Here is a 25,741-nt window from a genome sequence, read left to right on the forward strand (position 1 = left end):
CCAGAGAACTGGGTCTTTGCATGATGTGTCTGAAGAAGGATAAGGGCTGGAAATGTTATAACAAATTTTGATTAATTTATTGAAACATGATGATTCAAGGTAAAAAGTCACTCCAAATTTCAAGTGAAGCCTGCCTATTCAAAGCTATTCTTTTACTTCTTTGTTTAGCATTTTTTTGTTATAGAGAGCTTATCTGGGAGAGATTCATACTTGTAACAAATTCTATCCTGAAAGTTAAAAGACTTTTGAATTGGGTTTCAGACATGGAACAATTTCATTTCAGTCATTTGAATATTTCTAAAATAAATTTTCTTGCTTCATTTGAAGTTACTGTAAGGTGGAAAAAATCAGGACCATGTGTTAAGTTTTAGTTAAGATTTATTATTCAAGCATACACACAAGTATATAGTCAACTAACAGTGAGCACTAAATTGGTGCTAGATAAGAGTCAAGAGAATTCAAGGGGAGCTGGAAGTGTTTACGCTTGTTTATGGATATATAACAATTCTAGACTATGCCTCCAGGTTCTGCTCTTCTATTACTACACCAACATCCTTGTTGGTAGAAAGTTTATGTTCATTTTCAGCTATCCCCTTTTATTCCTCAAAACTGTCATCTAAAATATAATTAGAAACCATGATCACACTTGGTTGAAGTAGATATTACTTCTTCTACAATCTTCCTTCCACCTTCTAAAACCCCAGTCTTTCTGAAAATGAGACAGAGAAATATAGTTTGAAAATAAAAAAATACAAGATTTTGATACAAATAATCTATATAATCTTATAAATAAGAAGGATTTGAAAGTAATTTTTAGTATTTGAAAAAACAATGGTATCATTTTCAAATCTCTGAACAAATGATCTGTAGAACTTGTTTATTGTAGAGTGGTAATAAACTTTGAAAACTGAACTATTTTCTTTATTCTTACTCCATCTGATGGTTAAATAAAAGTGTTTCACTGTTTAATTGTGTCTATAAAATTGGATTTAAGCACATAAAAATGTGAAGAATCAGTCCAAAGTTTCAGCACAATTTTTCAGATTTCCAGAAGTCCATAAGCAAGTCATGAGTGTGGTAGCACAGTCTTGTATAGTGCTTCATATCCTCAATATGGTTATAAAATGACCCCATCAAACCAGGTCAGACTTTTTGAACACAGGTCTGGGTCTACCTGAGCTGGGTAGCTGCCTTGATGAAGTTTATCTATTAGCACCACTTGTCTGCTAGTGATCACTGGTGAAGGAGAAGGAATTATTTGAATGAGGTGAATGTTTTTGTGTTTTGCTATAGATTGGAATCAAACTTTGGATTGAGAAATCTCTGGTTCTGAATCTGGAAGCATGAGTCTAATTATTGTAATATTTACTGATGAGGTCAGTCTTCCCCATGAACATTAGAAGAAAGAAAGGAGAAAAAAGAGAGAAAACAGCAAAAGAATGGAGAAAAAGTGATTAACTGAAAGTGTGGGGGAAGGAAATGTACCCCTCCTTGATGGAGAAATTTTCCTGATAGGGGTGTTTAGAAACAATCCTTTATAAATTCTATCAGATTTGAATGAGAATTGGAGTGAAAGAAGATGTGTGAGCTGGTTGAAAGCAGAGGTGGTATTCAGCAGGTTCTCATCAGTTCTGGAGAACTGGTAACAGAAATTTTGAGTAGTTCGGAGAACTGGTAGTGGAAATTTTGAGTAGTTCAGAATACCACCTCTGACTGGCCTGGCCTCTAGCTATTCTCTGCCTCCCGAGTCCCAGCTGATCGGCTGGGTCTTCTTTTGTTGCCCTGCACAGGAGAACAGAGCTGGAAAGCAGGTTAGTGGGATGGGGAGAGAATGAGGATTTTACAGTATCTTTCCCCTACCATGCCCACCAAGCCACGCCCACAGAACCAGTAGTAAAAAAAATTGAATCCCACCACTGGTTTAAAGGGAATGGAAGGTAATAGGTAATTGGGAAGTTATTATTTGTGTGGCTACCAAATGACTTACTAGTATGCGTCAAATACAGCCAATACAGCTTGGGCTCTCAAGTCAGCTTCTGTTGTACTGCCACTTATCTCTCCTTTTCCTTTAATGAGACCCCTTCCTAAGCGGTGAACCTCATCTCAGAATAGGCATAGAGTACCCTAAGCTGGTGCTGAGGGACTTCAGCTTGTCTTTTTGTGGTGGGGTGGTGGTGGGGAGGCACATATGGTTTGTGAATTCACTTCTTTGGTGAGAATTGTCATCTATCCCAGATCACTAGGGCTTGACTTACATTTGAGTCAATATACTAGATCTGGTTTTTATCTCAGAGCAGATATGATGTGATCGAGGAAGGACACCTATCTTTTCTCATGGCATGGAGAATCTCCCTTGGTTGCTATGGAGCTATAAGATTGTAATCTTTGCAATTCATTTGTCAACTCCAGACAATTTTGGAAACATTCTGATTTTCAGAGGCTGCTTGGCAAACTTCCTAACAACATGGCAGTTTTGTTGTGTCCTTAGCTGCTTTCCGGAATAGAGAGGTAGCAGCTGCCTTAGATAGACCTGCTTGATCCAAGGGAGATCCTTGGTTTACTGATGAGCCCTGGGAAATGGAGCAACAAAAGATGCCTAGAATTTCACTTAGCAAAAGATGAGAAATGAATTGTTTGTGGCAGTAAAAGCAGCAAAGCGGCAGCATTTCTCCTTGATCCCACAGATCCCATCCACCAATCTGATTTAAAGTAGCTTAGAACCTTTTGATGGAGGATGGTAAGAAAATCATCAGCGACTAAATGCAGAAGTTGTTGGTATCTACATGAAACAAGTTGGTCAGACTTGCTTAGAGTTGGATACTAACTTGGGAGATTGAACAACAGATTTGACTGAGTCTGTCTGATCGTTATCTGGATTAAACTTGAGCCTAAAGAAGTAACCCAGGAATCTCTGGGTTAGCAATGCACACTTGCAGCTTGCATCTTTCTACTTTTCTTCATTGGTGAAAATCCAGGTGTTGGAGGGGGAGGGAGGGAGGGAGAGAGAGAGAGAGAGAGATTTTATATACAGTCTCAGAGCATAAATACTGAAAATCCATCCAAAGAAGTCAAGACAATGACCATTCATTTTAAACTACTTTATTATAACATATTTTACAAAGATGTATACATTCCATTTGCATGGGAATTTCTCTAAGAGGAAGAAAAATAGTGAGAAAGAGATAACACTCCTTTAATAGCCAAGTGAATGAAAGTACTTGGGAGAAAGAAGATCTCTGTAATTTAACAGTATGGTCTATGTTTTATGTATTTATTAATTTATTAAATTTGTTTGCTGCCCATCTTGCCTTGGGACAACTCTGAATGGCTTACAACATTAAAAGTTTTAAAACCATTAGACATAAATATTTCTAAAAGCAATAAAAACAGCATTACAATTAGAGGAAGATCAGTTAAAAGATGGGATGGGGCAGGATGTGCAGGGAGAAGGTGGGTGGGATCTCCCTGTGGCAAGGGGTGGGGCCAGCCAGGGGCATGATTTGCTGTTTCTCCGAACTGCGCAGAATCATAACCGGTAGAATCCCACCTCTGATAAAACTCATTTTTCACTGAAAGCTAAACAGTTGATGTGACTGAGGTCCTTTCCCTGTCTATGGGGGTTATTAGTGTCTGGATGAAGACGAACAGGCTTAAACTCAGTTCCAACAAGACTTTTGGTTCCAAAGAAATTCTATCTCTGATTCTGAATGGGTGGGTCATACTTCCTCAGGAAGAATCAGTATGTAATCTGATTATGAATTTATACTTTCAGTTCTGGCATGAAAGGTAGGTGGAATCTGTATCTATAAGGTCTTTTGAACAGTTCTTATGAATGTGTAGATGAGAATTATGCTATCAGTGCTTCACAATTTTCTATTTTTTCTATTTTCTATTTTTTAGTATTCTTTTTCCTAAAGTTACGTTTCCTAAGTTTCCAGAGCCTTTTATTTTTAGGAAGGTGCCTTTCTGTATAACTTCTGACTCTATCATAGACTTTCCCTAATTGGTGCTTCCTTCAGTGGTTCCCGGTGACAATTCCACAATCATTGATTGTACTGAAAAATCTAGTGTTTTGGAAAAACTGTTTCCCTATTTATTATTGTTGTAATCTAACTGAAATTTTACTGTATAAATACTAAGATGATAATCAAATAAAAATATCAAAAATAAATAAAATGATTCTAACTTAACAAATATGAAGTAGTAATATTCATGAAATTATTTGGCTAAAATAAGAATATATATATATATATATATATATATATATATATATATATATATATATATATATATTTATATTTATATTTATATTTATATTTATATATACACATACATACATACATACATACATACATACATACATATTATGAATATATCATAATATCCATCTCATTGGAAATAATAAGATAGCTAATATTTTTATTGCAAGCTTTAACAACAAAAAACCCTCTGGTCTATGTCTAAACTGCTTTTTTTTTTGCATGCTGATACATATACACATTTGAGTCTTAATTTCTGCTCAACTCAGCATGTTGCAAAGGTACTGATGTGCAATAGATCTTTTATGAATCTAAAGCTTCTTAGTTTATTATTCCAATAGCTGTATATACTGAATTGACAAGGCACAATCATGTTTCTTGTTTTCTCTTTCTCTCTCTTTGAGCCATTTTAAAAAAACTTTTATTTCTTATGGATTTAAGCTATTGCAGCAGCAATTTGACAAATTTTGAAGTAAACCATTGCATATTAGCACATTGATGTATAAAATAAGTGTAATTAAATGCTGATAAATACTTATTTTGTTTTAAAAGGTTTGATGTTTCTTATCTGGAAATAATTTATCTCTTTCCTGAGTATCAATACATTGGCATTCGTCTGCAGGTTTCCAAAAGCAAGGAATGACAATCTGATAAAATATCAATATAAACCAAAGATTTATGTTTCTGTTCCTTGATAAAGACTATGCTTCTTAAAGTTCTTTGAAGGAGTTGTAAATAATTCTGAAGAAGAAAAAGAGACCATGAGGCAAATTGTATTGTTATAAATTTAAAATGTAGTATCACTTTTTGTAGACTTTTGTGCTAGATAGTTAAAGGAGATATAATTCAATTGGTAAAGGGACAAAATTATACCTGCTTTTTATAGCCTTAAAAGTGTTGACCAACACTACCAACAGATAAGTTTTGACATCAGAATGAAACTGAATTGATTTGCATATGATAATATATTTTAAAAGATGGGGAACAAAAGCAAACACATATTATTTAGTTACTTAAAAATATTTTGGTATTCAGAATAGTATGTGAATATTACAGCTTAGATTCTTTTCATTTATATTGTAGGAAAAATATAATATTTTAACTGGTCCACCCATTACATCTATCTTAGTGCTATCCAAGCATCTTTGTGTTAGATGAGTCATGTTGTCTAATGTTTTATTATTCCTATTTTTAAATTGCCTAGAAATGTGCCCCTTGAAACCTCAGAATTTTCTTTCTTTTGTTCAATAAAATAAAATAAAATAAAATGGAAGTGGAGGACCTACTGGGAAAGTAATTCTATATTTATATTCCTTTATTCTTTTATATTTTGAGTTGAGTGTCTGTTCTTTCCTGTTGCAAAGTTAAATAAATTATTCTGTACTTTGAGCTTTCTTCAGGGCTGGCTAGGAAAATTAAGAGGAGATTTTGGAAAACAGGCAAACAGAAATTTTTGTCTACTGTATATTCCCCAATTTCAGCAGTTTACTCTTTTGTTAGCTGGTGGCTATAGCACTTGACTCTCATGATATTTGATTATCCATTAACCAACCTAAACTGTCTTATAACCTTTGTCTAGCTGAGCTCCGTTGTTAAGGTAAATGCAGGAAACACTGTTGTATTACTGATAAAGCCGAATATTTGTAGCTCAGGATTGAAAGGAGACCTTACTGTTCTCTGAGCTTGGTTTTTTTCTTGCAGATGTTTCATTACCTAAACTAGGTAATGCCATCTCCCTACTTGCACTGATGATGTTATCTAGCTTGGATAATAAAGAATATGCAAGAAAACAACCAAACTCAGAGAGCAGCAAGACCCTCATTATTAAACTGATTAGGGCTCAGATATTATGGGATGGACTGGGACTTGGTAGTTCCCTAGAGAATGGCAGCAATAGGGCCCTTCTGGCTTTGTGTTCAGTTTGGTTAATCACTTCTCCACTTTTCTTTCCTACTTCTAATTTCATGGCTGTTTATTTTCTCTGCCTGGAATTCATATGGAGGAATGTGTCCTGTTTTGTACTGCTAGGCCAGCACCTTAGCAGATTATACCATTTCTCCTCCTTTTCCTTTAATTGATTCTGTGTCCTCATCTCTTCCTCTTCCAGCCTGCCCCATTGTTTCCCTGGCTTCCCATTGTTGCTTTAATTTTCCTGGCTCTTCCTGCAGTGCGTAAGCAGGATGGGAGAAGACAGAGGATTTTAACGTACTCCTTTACCAGTGAGTAAATTTCCCTTTCATGTCTGCTGTGTCTTCTAGTAGCCACCTCCATACTTGTTCTGCAATTGATGCTGCTACCGGTATATATCAATGGACTGTGGTATAATTGGATTAGTGGATATTTAGGAGGGCTTTCAGGATTATATAACTATATACCTTCATACTTTTCTTAGTTAGGAAATTTAATGCAAAACACTAAAAAAATATGGTGCACAAAATCTATTTTTCTCTCCTATTGACTTTTCTAATTTCTAAATCAATTTCTCATGGTTTAATATTTTGTATTTTTCTGGCTGCAGCTGTTTCAGGATTTATGTTATTAACAATTTAGTGGTTATTATTTGATTATAATTAATAGATACAATATGGAGTAAAACCAAAATTAGACAAGCTGATCAGAGGTGATATTCAGCCAGTTCTGACCAGTTCTGGAGAACCGGTAGCAGAAATTTTGAGTAGTTCGGAGAACCGGCAAATACCACCTCTGACTGGAGATTTTAGAATTCTTTATTGGCCAAGTGTGGATAGACATACAAGGAATTTGTCTTGGTGCAAATATTCTCAGTATACATAAAAGAAAAGATACATTTGTCAAGGATCATAAGTTACAACACTTAGTGATAGTCATAGGGTACAATAAGCATTCAAATCATACTAGGAAGCAGTCAATATAAATCATAAGGATACAAGTGACAAAGTTACAGTCATACAGTGACAAGTGGGAGGGGATGGGTGATAAGGAGTGATGAGAAGATTAACATTAATAGTAGTGCAGACTTTGTAATAGTTGAACAATGTTGGGGGAATTAGTTGTTTAGCAGAGTGATGGCTTTTGGGGGAAAAAAATCCTTTTTTTTACAGTATTCTTCCCCTGCTATGCCCACCAAGCCACGCCCACAGAACCCAGAGTAAAAAAAATTGAATCCCACCACTGAAGCTGATGCTGATCTGCTTTTATTATATCTTTAACTATATTAGTATTAAAAGCAGATAAATTAGAATCCATCTGTCATTATTAATAAAAACCATGTATATGAAAAGCTAAGCTTACACACTTTTTAAATCAGAATCAGGTTATCATCAATTAAACAAATATATTAATGTAATATAAATATTTAACATTATAAAACTAAAAAAATAAAAGGTTTCTAATTTCAGCTATATTACTGTTCTTCAATCAGATGTAGAATATCAGAGAAATTACGAAATTTATATCTTAGGTAATGAAGCATCGCTTAATAAAATCATTTTGATATTCTGTTAATTATGTGTGTGCCTGTGTATGTGTGTGTGTGTGTATAGGTTCATGTTGGGATATCATTAAGTATGCAAAATAGAACAGTATATTATGCTGGGTATATTGCCTTAAACATTTCATTTTAATCTAGTAGTGAAGATATTCTATGCAGGAATAATGTATTGTACTATATTTGTTTTGAACATTAACCTCAACTCTTGGGATGAATGAATGAAGACTTAGTTTGTAGTTCATAATAAGATGCAGCCATGGTTGATAAGATTGGACATTTCACAATTTAAATGAGATGACTGCTTCATTGTACTTGAGTGCAATGGTGGAAACAAGTTGTTGGAAAATAGAGTGCATGAAATTGAGTCATATTGGCATTTAGCTTAGCAAAATGACAATGGATTGGTTTTGATCTTTAGGACTTGCTTAAAACCTGGTTATCTTAATTACTTATTAAGTCTCAGTGACATGGTCTTCCAATCCTGATAGTTTTGTTGTAAGTTATCCTTAGTTTTATTACCATTGCTACAAAATATTTTCACACCTCAAGTGCATATTTCTGATATTTTTGCTACTACCAGGAGTCAGTACTAATCCTAAAAGATATTTGACTCTACTTGCACATAAAAAGTGATGGTGGAAAAATAATATCTTATTGCTTCAATAAACTTTGTTCAAGGAGCAGCTACCTATTGTTTACTGGGTTAAACAATACTGTTAGTACTCAACTTCATTCTTATTTTTCACATTTGGGCAACTGGTTATGGAATTAGTGGGTCATGACTTGATGAATAATAAATAAATGCTATTAAACACACTGCTGTCTATCAGTGCTTGCAGTACTGCTCTTAAATATGATAATGGTAATGGGCATGAGCTAAAATATTAGCAAAGTAAGAATAGCATTTTTTAAACAAATATATTGTTTTCAGTTCTTAATAGAATAAATTTATTAATAGTGGTCCAGACAAGCTTTTTATTGTTCAAGGGAAAGTGGGATCCCACCTTATCCTAATTTAAATTGAAATATTCAATAAGAAAGCTGCATTAAATTTTACGAAACTGAATTTTGTTCCATTTATATAAATATTTTATTGTATCTGTAATAATTTTTTTTCATGATACTCAGTTGGTTTTGTAACTTCATAATTGTGAGGGGAAAAGGCTAAATATACATGCTTCTGTGAATAGATTGGCCCTTATGAGTATGTGAGTTATTCCAATATGCTCTGCAGAAGTTACTATCTGCTCCATGGGAATATATTCTTATATTTCTTATCTATCCTATTAAGTAGCATAATATTTTAGCAGGCAATATTGTAGAGATTTGGCACAGCATTACACCTTATTAGTAACTGTTTGGTGACTAAGACACAGGATTTGCTGTGTGAGCCATGTGAGCCAGTTGGGAGCCTGGGCATGGCTTAGCTTAACTGTTCTGTGCTGTGTGTTCATAAGTCTTTGCTTGAGAGTATTTGTAGTTGCTACTTCTTCTCTCTACCACGTTGCAAGAGTTGCATGGGTATTGTATACATGCATCGTGATTTATATTATTGTAGATAAAGAAGTTTCTTCTATATAATGAATCCTGATGAATTATTTGTTTGTGTGCTGGCTGGATCTCTACAAACTCCGACAGTTTTTCCCCCTTCTTCCTCTGCAATCCAGTCAATTCATTTCTTTCTTAATTGTCCCCTGTACTTTTCTGGTATCACATAAAGCTTTCATATTTCTGTGCATACACTAAAGAATATAAGAAACTGAAATATTTCATGAATATTAGGAATATATCATTCTAGCTTGAAGTTCTTTACATTGCTGGGACGAGAGTCTTCCATTCATTCAAGAATCATCCATATTTGTTGTCCATAGCTATTGCTGTAGATATCATGAGCTGAACTTAAATTACTGTACTCTGTACAGAAACCCTAAGTACTTACCAGTGTTCTGATTTTAATGGAAACCTGGCACAGAATCCATAAAAAGATTGCAATATATCCAGAACAATATATATTGTCCAGAATTGTTTGATTTGCCTAGGAATATGCCTAGAAAGATCTAAATTCTATACTAGTTAAGATCCTTTATTAAGCAATAGTCATGGTTTAACTCAGAATTTTATACATGTTAATGTATTCAGCCATTGAGCTTTGATCACTCTGAATATGTTGTTACCAATAGTGTAGTGTTTCCACAGTATTTGCTTTTGCCCAGTTTGAATATGTAATCATTGTAGCTTAAAGTTATGATTTTTTGATTTAACTACTTTCTGGATTTATGATGTTGTTTTTTTGCCACATGAGCTGCAACAGCAACTGAAATGACTAAATTTCTTTTTATGGAATAAAATGTGAGAAACGTTATAAAACTGCTTCTACTGATATTGTGTTAGAACAGATTGTACTCTTCAAAAAGCGACCTGAAAAACTTGCATATAATATTAATGAAAATGATAACTCAATTTGTCTAATATGTGTGAATAAAGCATTAGTTATGAGATTATAAGTGCAGATAATGATAGTTTATCAGTGTTAGGGATAGCTTCAAGGATATGCATCATGCTAAAATAGTTGGACATTGTATGTCACGTGCACTTCATCTTAAATAATTTTATTCCAGTTTGAATATAATATGAAGTTGGGTACATTTGGAAAACTATTAATCTTTATAAAAATCAAGTAAAAAGTGAAAACTTATTTAAGTTCCATAAAATGAAATAAAATAAAATAAAATAACTCCTTAAAGCTTATTTTAGGGTGAAGAAGCCTTTGGTAAATAAACATGATCCTTTGATTCACAGAAGGATGGGCTCAGGGAGACACATAATCAGATTTCAGCAAAGATTCTGCTGAATTTATGAATAGCAGCATTTTTGTTGACTTGATGGGTTGGCCTTCCTCTTGATTTAGCAAGCTGCAGAAGGAGACAGGGATGTTTTTCAAGCAATTTTCTACCACTTGCAGATCTAAAATTTGGCAAGATCTTCACATAGGCTTTTCCTACTTTAGTGCAGCATAGATATATGGTATTCAAAATATCTGCCTCATGGAATATGGCTGTTGAATCCAGCAGCAAAAGCTTCCTGCTGATTCTTCTTCTTTGTAGAAGTCAAAATAAGTTAAATACAACTGTGTGATGGCAGAATCATAAATAATATTATTTTGATAAAATGGTGGGGTGAGGGGAGAGATGAGGGGATCTAGACTGGTTACTCAATCTGAAGGTTGAGATGCCTTCAAGAAGTAATGTCTATGAATGAGGCACGTCCCTGTCCTGGAAGCAAGAACATTTTGATAGTGAAGATTTTGATGATTAACCAAATTTCACTGAAATGATACAACACCTTTTTGTATCTCATATGATTTTATTAGGTCTCCATTAACAATGATTTGTGCTTTCTGTGAAGTATAAAACAATCTTACCTAATATACAAAATTCTTCCCAAAATTTGTGTCTTCCAAAACTTTGACTAAGAAAGCCCAATTCATATTGTCAATATATTCATATTCATATTGCTTCTAAGAAAATCAGCGTGGCTTGTTTTTCATTATGTTGTTCCAAATTTTTCAGAATGTCTTACATATTTCTAACATAAAGGGTTTTTTAGGTAAAAAATCCTCATTGATCCTCATGAATAAAGTGTTGCAAAATTATTTTCAGCCATTGTTGTAACATAAAGAAGTGTCTAGATTGCAAACTAAATATGAAAACAAATGAGACCTGATTTTTTTTAGTTACTTCAAGAAATGGTCGTGAAAATTTCAATAAAATATTTCATCATACCAATAAACTACAGACTATGTTTAAGCTTTTAAGATTAGCAGATCATTTCAAGTACCAATCAGCACATTCTTATTCAAAGAAAACTCCTGAGATTGAGCTTCTGCCAAATTTTTAATAAAACAACTGTACCATTAAAAACATTATTGTTAAAGTCCTGGAATTTAAGGTTCATTGTGGCTCTCTTATCTGCTTTTTAGAATTATTTCACATTTACTTGTAGTTTATCTTGATAGTTGACTCTTCTTCTTCATCAGTTTATTCATTTATGTTCTGCTTGTTTATTCCAGAATGAACGGCTTCAAAACAAAACTTATCTGTAGCTTAAAAGTATTGAGCAAGATTCAGAGTCCCATGGTTTCTCTTATATATAATCATAGACACCCCCACTCTCCTGACAACATTTAAGATTCTTTCCAGTGATTACATTAAATAATATTCAAAATGTTACTTCCGGGGGGGGGGGGGGAGGCAGCATAATTCAGTTATAGTACATATTCTTTATATGCTGCTGTTGCTAAAGTATGCTATAGTGATATACATATTACAACAGCACGACGTACTCACAGCACCTTCATATATATATAGTCACAGGGTGTGTGATAAACTGAGACATAATCATTCTCATAGGAGGATGTAAGTTTGTTATCAACCTATGGCTGTTGATTAGAAAGTGATGAATTATAGGTGACATAGTTCTTTGAAATGTGCCCAGAAAGGCAGGACCAGTAAGTAATGGGTCTTGCCATGATATAAACTGTCTAATATGGCTTCATTCTAATTTGCAGTAAATATTTTTATCCTGCTGTGCCACACTGTGTGTCTGATGCTGAGTCCAGGCCTAGCAATCCAGTTCAACTGGATGAAGTTACTGCTCTGCTCTGCCAACTTTAGAAAAAAGAAGCTTGACAGGGGATGGGGACAGAAGCTCACTTCCTGTTTATAGCAAGATCAAGAGATGTTACAAGATTGTATCTATATGTCCTAACAGACTTTCTAAGTGTATCCAACCCCCCCCCGCCCCGCTCAGTGATGAACTTGCTTCTTAAAAGGGGAAATTGAGAACATGCATACCTTGCATAGGGTACCATCTCTTCCACTGCTATTTAAAAATTTGCAAATGCAGAAATTTTTTTACGCTGAAAATTATCAAATTGAGGCAAATATTTAATGCCATGATTAATGCCATGATGACTGAAATTATGCAGACTGCATTTTAATGCTTTTTCAGACACCCAGTGGTCTGAAAAATAATAGTTTCTATGCTTTATTTTGGAAAATAATGATCTGTTGACTGGGGTAATGAGTTATATGCTGACAGACTGTGGAAAGACAAACTGATGTCTAGAAATAGTAGTAGAATAGTATCCTCTTTGAGATACAGAAACTAAATATCATAGCTTCTCTTCCTAATTCTTTAACTGTTTATCCAGATACTACACAATGTGGTTTTCAATTAAAGCTATTCATTTACTAGATACACAAGCTAGATTGCCATTTATTTAAATTAAAATACACTTAATGCAAACAAAGGAAAAAGAATAAAATAGAGAAAGAGGATAAGCTTGTATAATTTTATTTATGTCCCACCTTTTTATTTTTACAAATAACTCAAGTTAGAAAATATATTTAACACACCTGCCTCTTCCTATTTTCTCACAACAAGGCTTTTCATGTCTAACGTGGGACTTGAACTCACAGTCTCTGGCTGTCTAGCCTGGTACTTTAACCACTAGATGAACTTGAATATGAAAATATGGGTGCTACAAATTTATTTATATGCATTTTGAGAGACAGTGTAGTGTAATGATTAAGGCATTAGACTATAAAGTGAGAGAATATAAGATCTAATCCCACTTTAGGCATAAAGCTCGCTGGGTGATCTTGGGTTGGTCACTTTCTCTCAACCATAGGAAGGAGACAAATGGTGGGATTCTACTGGTCTGTTGGCTCTGTAGAACTGGTAGCTCTGAAGAACAGCAGACACAGAACCGGTTCTGTGTCTGCTGCTGTATTGGCCCATCCGCCTGCCCGGGCTCTTACCTGTCCTTTATTTCCTGCTTTTTCACCCTCAGCTGCTTTGTGAAAAAGCAGGGAAAAAGGGCTTTTTCAAATGCTGTGCATCCACGTGCAGTGCTGCTCAGCTGTCCAGGTAGCTCAGCAGTTTGTTAATTGCATGTGTGCGCAGCATGCATCAGACGTGCATGCGCACGAAGCATGCATGCGCTCACGACACATAGCCACTGAACTGGTAGTTACACCGGTCGGATCCCACCCCTGGAGACAAACCACTTCTGAAAAACTTTGCCAAGAAAACTACAGGGACTTGTTTAGCTAGTCTCCAAATCAGACAAGATTGAAGGGAAGTAAGAAAATCCATTCATATTAAAACAATTGCAAATGGCTCACATTCATAAAACTGCTGAAACAATAAATATATCAGAATAATTGAAACATAGTAGTTTTGTTAAATAGTTTTTCTGAACTAACTTTGGAGACTATATTGTGTACAAAATTGCTGTGGTGAAAGAGTACTTGATTATAAATTTGTAAATGTAGGTGTATGAAGTGTATAATTGTAAAATCATACTTCAGCTAAAAGCTCTGAAGCCTTCAAAAGCCATTTCCTTGTAAAATAATTACTTTTCTTTTAAATTATCAAATTTGGTGAAGTATGTTATGTGGAATGCTACCATTGCATAGTATTTATTGAAGTACTTTCATCTCTCTCTGTGTGTGTGTGTGTGTGTGTGTGTGTGTGTATTATGTGTATATGAATTTTATATGTGTTATAGATTATACATGCTACAGTGAAGGTTTACAGCACTCTCAAATCCTTAGTTTTGACTTGGTTGGCATTAGATTAAACCAATTTGATGAGGTTTTATTCTAGGCTCTATTTTCAATGGCTATTATGCACGTAGAAATCATTTGACAAAATGGTTTGCTGTGATCTTTCCTCAGAATAGCTTTTCAGAATCTTAAGGCACCTGCTTTGAAGTTCTCTATAGATTTCTCAGTGTGTAGCCATTGTATAGGTAGAAAGAATGGATCCAGAACTGCCCAGTGATGAATTTGAGAATGAAAATTAAATGAATGAATGACTGAAATATTGAGCAATGATCATACTCCTATTCTCTGTTTGTCCTGTCTCAGGCCAAGCACCCAAAAACACAGAGAGAGCGGGTTACAAACTTTATTGACAAATTTGTGAAGCAAATAAATAGTGGTAAAGGAAATTAGAGTGCAATGCAAATCATACGCACTAAAGAAAACAGGCTTGTCTTGAGAGAGTTCCAAATCCAAAATCAAAAGCACAAACTAAATCCAAGTGTCCAAACATTGTATAAAAGTTGTCAGCCAGTTCATGTCCAAAATCATAAAAGTTTCAAGTTGGGAATCAAGGCACACAGAGTCTGCATAAACAAACAGTTGCTGTTGTTGAAGAGAAGTAACCCCAATGTTGCTCATGTGGAAGGGTGTGGTCCCTTTCTTGTGGGGATCCTTGCAGAGCACCTTAGCTCTGCTCTCCTATTAGCATGGGAAGCCCTTATATTGGAAGTTTGACACTTTTTTTGTTTTTTGTTTGCAAAAAAAAGAAGCAAATAAAACTGAAAGATCAGTTTCTGAAGTCCAAATGATCAGTTATGACAAATTCTAGAATTTTACCTGATAAAGGTTCATATGATAGCTTTGCAGACTCAACAATTTGTTCGTATCCTCTGGCAATACAATGTGAATTGTATCCATAATAAATTGACTAGTGTACTAATCCAATCTATCTAGCAAAACAAAAGCTTTGAGTTTCTGCAGATTTAGACAACTTTATATGCACAAGTGAAACAGTTCTTTAAAATGACATTATACTGACAACAGTGTGTGTGGGAGATCTATTACTTGATTTTCATGCTACAGAATAAGTTTGCAAATGGATTCTTAACTATCTTCAGCTGTATTCATAGCATGTTTCATTGTTTTGTCTAGACATCAATCTTGTCACTGAATTCCCCTTCATACCTCAGTATCAAAAAGATGACAGGGTGCTATAATATGGAGTAAGGTTGCTGGGAGTGATTTTAGTGATGGCTTAAGTTATCCTTGATGATTTAGGCAGAGGTCAGAGCTTCAACAGAGCTTTCAACTAAACTAGCAGAATTTGTTTTAAAGATATTCTATCAGTCAGTCAAAACTAACGCATTCAGTAGTACTAATAGAGTATTTTCATAGTATCCTTTAATCTTGTTCAGAATGCAATCTAAAGTATGTGTTGTGCCATATGGATATATTAATTGAGGCAGGTCCACTTCTGAGGATCATGAATCCCAAATCTTCTAACAAAGAGGCCTCCAAAAATTCAGACGACCTCCTTTGGTTAAGTAGTGGGAAAATTTGGGTATCAACAGAATTTCAATTTTCCCTTAAGAGCCTAGTGCCAGGACATCAAGAGCCTGTGGAGTTCAGGACTGGTTCTTTAGTCAGGTAGTTGGAATCCAACCTAGATTAAGACAATTATTGTCCCACTCTTCTGGTGCTTTAAGCTGCACCATAAACCTGGATGTTAACATTTGGTGAATCCCAAAGTTTGACCTGGGTGACTGAGAATCTCCATAGACATTTGGTGAATCCTTCTGCATTCATTCAAGTACAGTAGTTAAATGTAGTTAAAAAGTGGTTGTGATTGGGTAACTGTTGTTTAGTGCAGAATCTGCACCTACAGAAGATAATAGATTGTCCATAATCATTGTATTAAATGTTTGAAACAAGTTGAAAGTTTTCCTTATCAAGGTCAGATGTGGCAGGCTCTTTCCAATGCTGATGGCAGCAGCTCTGTTCTTTTCTGATTTTTTTTTTTTTGCATCAGAAAAATAATGCAGAACTTACCTTTTCAGAATCTAGTCTTATTCTGCACGAAGATTTGCTCTTCTTTTTAATGTATCATTTTATTATTTGTGCTTTACATTAAATTAATATTTGTGCTGCCTATCTTCCCTATAAGGCAACTGTTTTCTCAAGTTTACATGGAAAAAATGTCTATATTTGCCTGAATCTCTTGGCATTCTTTTTTTTAAATCGGGGCCCTGACATTAATTATGTTTGTTTTAATATATATTCCATTTTTTCCCTCTGTGTCAAGCTTTTGTTTGGAGCAGAGGATAAGATATTCCGTAAACTAAATTGCTATCTATGTAATTTTGTGAAAATGACTGTTCCTTTTAACATTGCCCAGTTTATTGAACTATATTTTTATTCTTTTCTCTATATCAACTCATAAAATATATTTCCTCTCATGGACATTTTATTTTAGGATAAGCAGATCCTTTTCATTTTCTTTGTTCACTAAGCTATGGTCACATATCTATATTTGCTGGGCTCACCATGTCTCATTTAGTACAGGAAGAAAAATGGTTTAATATAAAGCCAAACAAGTTTCATTGGAATTGGAATAAAGATTTTTTCCTCACATAGTATAGTAGTTTGAGGAAATAAGAGTTCGTGAAGAAGATTTAATCTGAAACACTCTAGGTTTCTTATTAAACAATCATTTATGTGTGCCATTTTGTCCCCTTTGTTTATTTTATGCTGGTGCCGGTCACATTTATTTATTCATTTTATATATTACTTTTGGAAGTGCAATAACATGACTGGTTAGCAAAGACTAAAAAAGCTTCTTTCTTTTAAATATGTGCAAAGTGGATATGAATACATTTTACCTCTTAGAATGTTAACATACTCATTTTTACTCATTTTACTTTTTGAGTTGGATTGAGAGAAAGTGACTGGTCCAAAGCTACCCAGCCAGCTTTCAGCCTAAGGTGGGACTAGAACTGACAATCGCCTTGTTTCTAGGCTAGTGCCTTGATCACCATACCAAACTCTCTCCTTCTCTCCCAAGAAAAAGAAATTAGACAACAGAAGTTGGGAATTTTCTGCACCTTTCACATTATGGAGCCAGTGCATACAACCAGGCCTAGATTACATTGTAGCAGCTGAAGGCTATCTAGCAGTATGACAGACGAAGCATATTTTATAGATTCCCAGTCAGTCTCCTAAAATGGAACTAAGCAAATGCACCAGTGTTTGCGGAAATTATTCATGTACCAAATGATTTTGGGGTCTAAGAACATACTAATATCTAGAGGGGAAAAAAGTCCTGAGATTATGAAATGAGTTATATTTTAAGGAAGCCCAGCCTGAGGAAATGGACTGATGCATTCTTTCACACAATAATATACATGGAACAGCAGGAATTCCTATGGTTTATTTAGCAAAATAGGACTACATATGGCTATTTTATATAGATCAATTAGTTCTGTTTGCTTGCACAGAAGCTAATGGCTAAAACTCTGTAAGAGATGTAAAACTTGTACTTTAACACAGTTTTTTGAGGAAAGGATTTTCCTGAGGAGAGGAAGAAAAGGATACAATTTAGTGGATTATAGAAAAATAATCCATGAAATACTCAGTTTTGAGCAGGAACTGAGTATAAAGAAGCTAGTCCAGGAATACATTCGTTGGAAATGTATTTGCTAAGGCAAGCAATAAATACATTTTCTGCTAAGAAATAAGGTGATTTCTGACAGCAGCTTCTCAAACTATAGTCATGTGCAGAAAAGTCTCAAATCTAGTGCACAACTGTTGCAGACTATGAAGGAATAAAAGGGGTTTCACCTGTTTTCTGTGACTGTGTTTGTTTTGTATCACCTGTTTTCTGTGACTATGTTTGTTTTGTATCCCACCCTGGGTCATCACACTGGCAGTCCAGAATGCACTGAGTAAACAGCCAGCATATTCAAAAATATGCTGGGGAGTTTAACATGGTTTCCCATTGCTTGTTGACAGAAAAGTATATATTTTTATGCATATATGTATATACAGTATATATGTATTATATATACTGTATATGTGTGTGTGTGTATATACATATGTTGTGGCCCCGATTCCCGAGCCTATGCTGTCAGAGGAAGAGGACCTGGAAGATGAGGAGGAGGAACTGGGAATGCCTTCCTCCCCAGGACCTTCCTCTCTGGCAATGCTTTCCTCCCCAGGACCTTCCTCCCTGGTAATGCCTCAGGTTCCATTAGACAACCAAGAGGAACAGCCTGAGATTAATCAGGAGGAAGGCATATCAGAACAGCCCCTGACAGGGAGTAAAGAGGAAGAGTGTTGGCTCGATCCTAAGCAGCGTCGTAGGGAGAAATGTGAGCAGCAACGTAGGAGGCATGGGAAGGTCAGAGAGTGAACTAAGTCATTGAGCCACACCCCACAGTGTGGGTGTGTTTTCTCTTGAAACTTTGTACTTCAGATTTTCTTTGTGGACTGCCTTGTGATTTTCTGTGAGTAAAATTTTATTTGCTATCAGTTCGGACTTGGTAGGCAGGACGTGTTGGAATGCCAAGAATATTATCAGTTCCAAAGAATTAACTCTGTGAAGTCCGAGCCAGCTTGCCTGCCTGTGTTTGTGAGAGTTTGTACTCTTTCATCTTTTCGGAAAGAGGAAAGGCGAGACAGAACATATATATATGTTGTGTGTGTATATTGGGTGTGTATATTGTATATATATTGTGTGTGTAGATAGATAGATAGATAGATAGATAGATAGATAGATAGATAGATAGATAGATATAGATATAGATATAGATGATATAGATATAGATATATAGATATATAGATATATATACACACACAGTATATTTAATACATATGCACATATGCACAGATACACAAAACCACAAAGTATGCATTTTATATATTAAGTTGCTCTTACTTGTGTACTGCTTGTAATTTCCAGTAACAAGTAAATGTACTTCATGATTCATACAAACATGCAACTAGCATCAAGGTATTTCCATTAGTGAATAATGTTAGTGCATTTGTGTGTATGACATGTAATGCAAGCAAAATAAAATGAATATTCAGATGTTTTAAGTATAAAGCCTGCCAGGCACATTATTTATATTTTAGACATTATTCTCATGAACAAATGGAAAGCCATGGAAATAACGTACAACTCATATGCACAAGATTACAAATTGTAGAAATATATACAAGAAAAATAATGCAGTTTAATAATCTCATTGGCTAAACCTTTAAATTACCACACTAGCTTTGAATTCAAGATTTTCCGTATTTAGACTCATGGATTTGGAACAACTAAGTGACAATAATACCTTCTGTTCTAATTAGCAAATTTCATTGTAATAAAACTGAATTTTTGATATAGATAAATATGAATAGTTGCTTCTTTGTATTCAGATGCCAAATTTTAAGTTCTATAAAATTGCCTTTTAATATAATTATTAATGCTGAAGTATGAGTTTCTGATCTGTTCCAATGATGGGTAACACTGGTGAATTTTTAATGAGTATAATGTATTTCAATTCTTAGGACATGATATATGCTAAACAATCAAGCAGAGTTGTATTTCTGAGGAATGTTGATGTTTTGATTTGTGCATTTCAGAATTGTTCTCATGTCCCATCATTTTTAATTAATGAACGTTTTAAAGCCCACAATCTTGTTAAAGTACATTTCATTCTGTTTCTAGATCTGTTAGCTGTGCCTAAGCATCCTTATGCTGCAATGGAGAACTGGGGATTAAATGTTTTTGTGGAGCAAAGGATACTCCTGGATTCAAGCATTTCTTCCATATCGTATTTACTGGATGTCACCATGGTCATTGTGCATGAGCTATGCCATCAGGTAGGACATAAACAATATCTTAACTATCTTATAAATGAAATACATTTTAACTATTTCCCAAGATTTTTAATGTGAACATATAGTGATGAACTTAAGCTGAGCACTTTTAAATCTTGTTTATTTCTTGAGATAAATTTAAGGTGTATTTAACTCTTATTGAAATCAGTTGGAAATAAATCTTAACCTATCTTTAATGGAATGAGAACTCATAAATACGCTTACACATAAACAGTTTCATACAAATTCTTTAAATCAGATACACAAAATAACAGGAGCATTTCCCCCTTTAAATAGAGTTAATATGGTCATATTTGCTATAGAGATACAAAATGATATTCCAATAGCTCTGATTAGTTATCGCCAGCTCTCTTCCAAATTACTCTGTGGGGAGCTTCCATAAACCTGAACTTCCTAATATTGATCTCAGATTGGAGCTTCTCTCAAGACAACCTACCAATTTCTCAGATTTGCATCAGGTAAATGATAAAAGTGATCATAATATTGAAGCATATTTAGGTTACTAGAAAATGCTGAACAATGGTTACTGATTGACTGTCTTACTGATATCCTCTTGCAAAGTGTTAAAATTCCTATTGTAATTGGAAATTTAGAGAACAGCTTCCTGAACTCTGGTGCTTTGTGATGGTTAGTTATCAAAACTCTGTATTGTTACTATGAATTCTACCTGAGATATTGCTTATGTTTAGTTACCAGGTACAATAATTTGCTAAGTTTTAACTATTATAAATAAAAAGAACTAGTGCACATATTCAGAATTGTAAGACAACCACAAAAATCCTTAAATAGATTTAATAAAAGAATATTTCTCAACTCTGTGAGTTTCTCACAGAATCATTCATTGATCTATATATCTGCCATTGGCTAGCTCACTCTCTCAAATTTGCTTTCCCTGAGTCTGCACTGAATTTGCTTGCAAGTAAACCTTCAGTCCTAAGGGAGGTTTGGCTATGCTGAGCTGAAGATCTAAAGACTAGCTAGAGAGCAAGAAACCATTTCCTGCTTCCTAGCTAATCTAAATTTCCTGGCACAGCAGAACAGATGATGGTCGGAAAAAGGAAAAATAGCAATTTATCAGGCAAGTTTACTGGGTAAGAAGTGAGTGGGAGGGGAGGGTTCACTCGGGCCATGTGTTTCTGCACAGCCTGGATTAATTGCTTGGGGGGTGCTCTGGGGGTGAGATTTCTCTGTGGCCCACCAACATTTTCTCATGGCCCACCGGTTGGCGACTGCTGCTTTAGGATTTAGGATTACAGAAAATATCCCTAGATTATTTAAATGGCATAAATGAGCTCTGTCAAGTCCCAAAGTCACCAAATCTAAAACTATTTAGAAAAAATAGCATAAATTTTAATGCAATCATGAATAATTATTTGATAATAAATTGAATCCTGTCTCAGATGAGGTAGATGCCATAATATCAGTGAACAAATTAGTATTGATTAATCAATGACTGTAAGCATGCCTAAGTCAGATCCCAGTACATTAGGAAAGTTTTCAATGTGATATTCATATTCTTTTGATATGCTGTGCTTTGACTTATGCAGTAGATTGTTCTGGAATTAGAAAGAAGCAGTATTTAAGTATCTTGCTATTAAGACCAAAAATATCCTTATGAAACATGATCATGGTCTTTTCTTTCCAATTATTTAAATATTTAAAGAACACGTTTGGTCGAATGATCATTTCATTTCATTCTTTTATTTAGGAAGTACATAGTCTGTTATTTCAGAAATAACATACAGAGGTTTAGCATTTCCTGATATTATAAAGGAAGAGAGGACAATCTGTATATGTTTCCTGTGTACCCAGGGGTAGGTTTCTACCGGTTCTGTCTGGTTCTATAGAACCGGATGTTATGATTCTGTGCAGTTCAGAGAACCGGCAAATCGCACCCCTGGCTGGCCCCTCCCCGTCAGCCTCATTCCTCCTTGCCCACACAAACAGCTGACGGACAGTGAGAGGGGGTCTGGTCCTGGAAGCCCCAATGTCACCAGAATCGATGGTATTGCGTTCCTTGGGCACCATTATCGCCATTCCTGTCTTGCTGCTGCTTAATCCCCCCCCCCCCAGGTATGGCAAGCCCTGGGCTGTGGTTCAACAGCTTGCCTTTCCTCCTGCTATGCTTCCCCCTTGGGGAAGCGAGGATGGGAAGGCTGCTTGCAGCGAGGGAAATATGGGGTGGGGGAGGCACGCTTCACACATGTGGTGACAATAGCACTGGAATCCCCTTCTCATTTGTAAAATGCGCGAAGTTTAAAGGTGCCGCGCAGCACGAGCCTGCTCACGACAAGGGAAATATGGGGGGTATGCACTGTGCGGCACCTTTAAACTTAGTGCGCTTCACAAATGATCCCTCATTTGTGAAGCGCGCTAAATTTGGTGCTAAGTTTGGTGCTGCGTGAGGCTACTCAAGGCAAGACGAGAGGAATATGTGGGGGGGGCACGACTTTTCTCCCGAGACACTGCCTGACGCTGCTGCTCTTGCCATGGAGGAGAGAGATGAGAAACAAAGAGGGAGGGAGAATGAAAAAGAAAACTATATTACTGTGGTAATTCCAGAAGCAAGATGCTCCCTTCCAGTTTCCACAGCCCCAACCAATCTCCCACGCAACAGGAGGAGAAATTTCATCCATGCAAAAGCTGCATGACAGGAACAGGAAATTAAGTCTTCAACTTCCTGTTGAGCTTCAACAAACCAATGTTCTTCCCCCCCCCTTGGGATAATTGTGTTATTCATCACATGCCTCATCTTCAAAACATGTTATGAATATTTTAAAGAGGGCATAAATGAAGGACATTACCATGATTTTTAAAAGATAAAGAAAATCAAGAATTTTAAAAGGTAAAGCGTGCACACACACACACCTCCCCAACTCTCTCTCTCTGTGTTTCTCTCTCTCCCTCCCTCCCTCAAATCCACGGCTGGGCCAAGCCAACAAGCTCTCCTTCCTTGGTGCTCTTCACTACTTTCATTTCTTCGTTTTGGAATCCAGACTGGCTGAACAACAATTGCCAGCCACAGCTGCCCGGTTTTGCTGTGCTTTGGCACTCGCTCGAGCATCTTCCCATGTGTGTGTGCGCACACATACACACACACATGGCTCTACCATAGCCGCCAGTTGCGAGAGGAGGAGGGGAAGGGGGAGGAGGGTTGGTCGCTTAAAGGGATGCTTCCATGATCGTTGTTCATCCAGTTTGAACTTGCTGGCTTGGCCCAGTCAGCTTTGAGAGAGACACATAGAGAGAGAGAGATACACAGAGAGGGGATAGAGAGAGGGAAAGTGAGAGAGAGAAGAAAGAGAGCAAGAAAGAAAAACAAACCAATGGGAGAGAAAGAAAGAGAAATAGAAAGAAAGAAAGAAAGAAAGAAAGAAAGAAAGAAAGAAAGAAAGAAATAGGAAGGAAAGGGGGGAGAGAAAACTCTGTGCTATTATTTTTAATTGTTCCATTATTTATGATATATTAATATTTTACACTGTCCTTACACCTAGAGTGATTCTACTGCCTTTCTTTTACCCAGGTATTTTTCAGGATTTACATAGCTATAGTCTAGAGCATAAATACAGGTGTATTTAACAGAGCTGAAAGGAAGGTCTTCTAATCCAAGCCCCTGCTCAGGCAGGAAAACTCTGAGGATGCCAAAATCTGAATAGAGGTCCTAGGAAAGATGTCAGAATAACACTAAGAAGGGACCTTGGGGGGAACCCTATACCATTTCAGAGAAATGGCTGTCCAGTGTCTTGTTAAAATTCTCCAGCATTGGAGCACCCAGAACTTCTGGTGGCAGGCTGGTTGATTGTTCTCACCGTCAGGAAGTTTCTCCTTAGTCTTAGTCATTGCTTCTTGTTTATCTTCTGGTGCTTTGGAAAATACATTGCCCCCCCTTCTTTCTGGCGGCTCCTTGAAAGCCTGTTGCCTATCATACTCTTGGGCAAAGCATGTGAGCCATTTCCTCCTTTCAGTGGTCCATGAAAGTACATCTATAGCACGTAGATAATAAAGTCAAAAAAAGGTGAACAACATTTTTATAGAACTATAGATAAGTTGAGGCTGGGTGTGACAAGAAATGGCTGGGAGGGGAGCGGCCAGGCAAAGTATCCCTTCACATGACATATACACATGCTACACACACACAAAATCATTGCCCATTTTGAATACATAGTGGAAAGGAAGAAAGAATATTGGATACATATACACAAATGTGTGTGAAAAAAACTGCAAGAAATAGGATTATAAAAAAAACAGCTTCCAATCTTAGCAGTTGTAGATGAGAGAGAGAAAGAGAAATGAGAAACAGAGAGGGAGAAAGAGAAAGAGATGACAGAGAGAGAGATGAGAAAGAGGGAGAAAGAAAGAAAGGCAGAGACAGAGATACCTGTTTAAAAGGAAATAGAAAAATGGCTCTTTGAGTTTTTAAGGTTGCAGTCCCCTGGGTTAGGCAAACACCATGGTCGTTAAGTGAACCTTGTGGTCATTAAGCAAACACTGGTTGTTAAAAAAACAATTTTTCCCCAATGGGCATTTTTAACCAGAAACCAGAGGAATTGTTGGAAACTGGCAAAAAACAGAAAACTTCAATCACAAGACTGTGTGGGATGTTGTAACTGGTCACAAGTGTGTGTGTGTGTGTGTGTGTGTGTGTGTGTCTGACAAAACACCAAAAACAGGCCAAGTAGCTCTGTGGAGGTCAGTCGTAAATTAGAACACTTGCTAAGCAATTGGCCATTAAGCAAGGACCTGGTGATTAAGCGAGGACCACCTACATTCAGTTTGCCAGTCACATGACCAGATGGCCATGCCCACCCCAGTCACATGTCCACCACAAATTAGGACACACCCATAAATTAGGACACGCCCACAGAACCGGTTGTTAAGACATTTGAATTCCACCCCTGTATGTATCTCACAGACACCTCTGGCTCCCATTCTTACTCTTAGCTGTCCCCCAAACCTCCCCCAAAATGAACCAGATCATTTCAGGTATAGCTATTCTGTTATCATCACTGTATTATCATATGATTCTATGGTTCTTCGTAAAAATCCCTCATAGATGCCTATCACTGTTGTAAAGGAAATAAATTAAAAGTTGTATAGGATGCAGTTATCCTGATAACCTTTTATGGGGACAGCTTGTGTTGAATTTTTTATAACATTTATGAGGTAAGATAAGCAAAAATAAGCATTCATAATTTGTACAATCACTTTTTCAGTATTGTTGCAAAGAATTCATTCCACTTGATTATAGAAATAGAATGTACAGAAATGAATACTATAAACAAAAACAATTTAATCAAGCTGAATTTATTTTTCAGTGGTTTGGTGATCTTGTAACTCCAGTATGGTGGGAAGATGTGTGGCTAAAAGAAGGCTTTGCTCACTATTTTGAATTTGTTGGAACTGACTATCTCTATCCAGGCTGGAATTTGGTAAGATTATTAAGGTTTATTATGTAAAATCTCCTAAAAAGTTAGTTTCCTTTCATACTCTTGACCAACTTCAGGGAGTTGTAATTC

The 25,741-nt window shown here is 35.9% G+C and overlaps 1 protein-coding gene across 2 annotated transcripts in view; it reads left to right on the top strand.

Annotated features, from left to right (window-relative positions):
• Nucleotides 1–25,741, top strand: part of TRHDE (thyrotropin releasing hormone degrading enzyme) — a 236,612-nt gene that overhangs the window by 92,088 nt on the left and 118,783 nt on the right. For both annotated transcript variants that reach the window (XM_026699463.2, XM_087934471.1), the window contains exons 4-5: nucleotides 20,053–20,207; nucleotides 25,541–25,654. In XM_026699463.2, coding sequence (XP_026555248.1) covers nucleotides 20,053–20,207; nucleotides 25,541–25,654 — 269 coding nt within the window. The remainder of the gene's footprint in view (nucleotides 1–20,052; nucleotides 20,208–25,540; nucleotides 25,655–25,741) is intronic.

This window comes from Pseudonaja textilis, chromosome 5 (genome assembly GCF_049901715.1).
Source record: "Pseudonaja textilis isolate UNSWEBS1 chromosome 5, rPseTex1.2, whole genome shotgun sequence".
Classification (NCBI taxonomy): domain Eukaryota; kingdom Metazoa; phylum Chordata; class Lepidosauria; order Squamata; family Elapidae; genus Pseudonaja; species Pseudonaja textilis.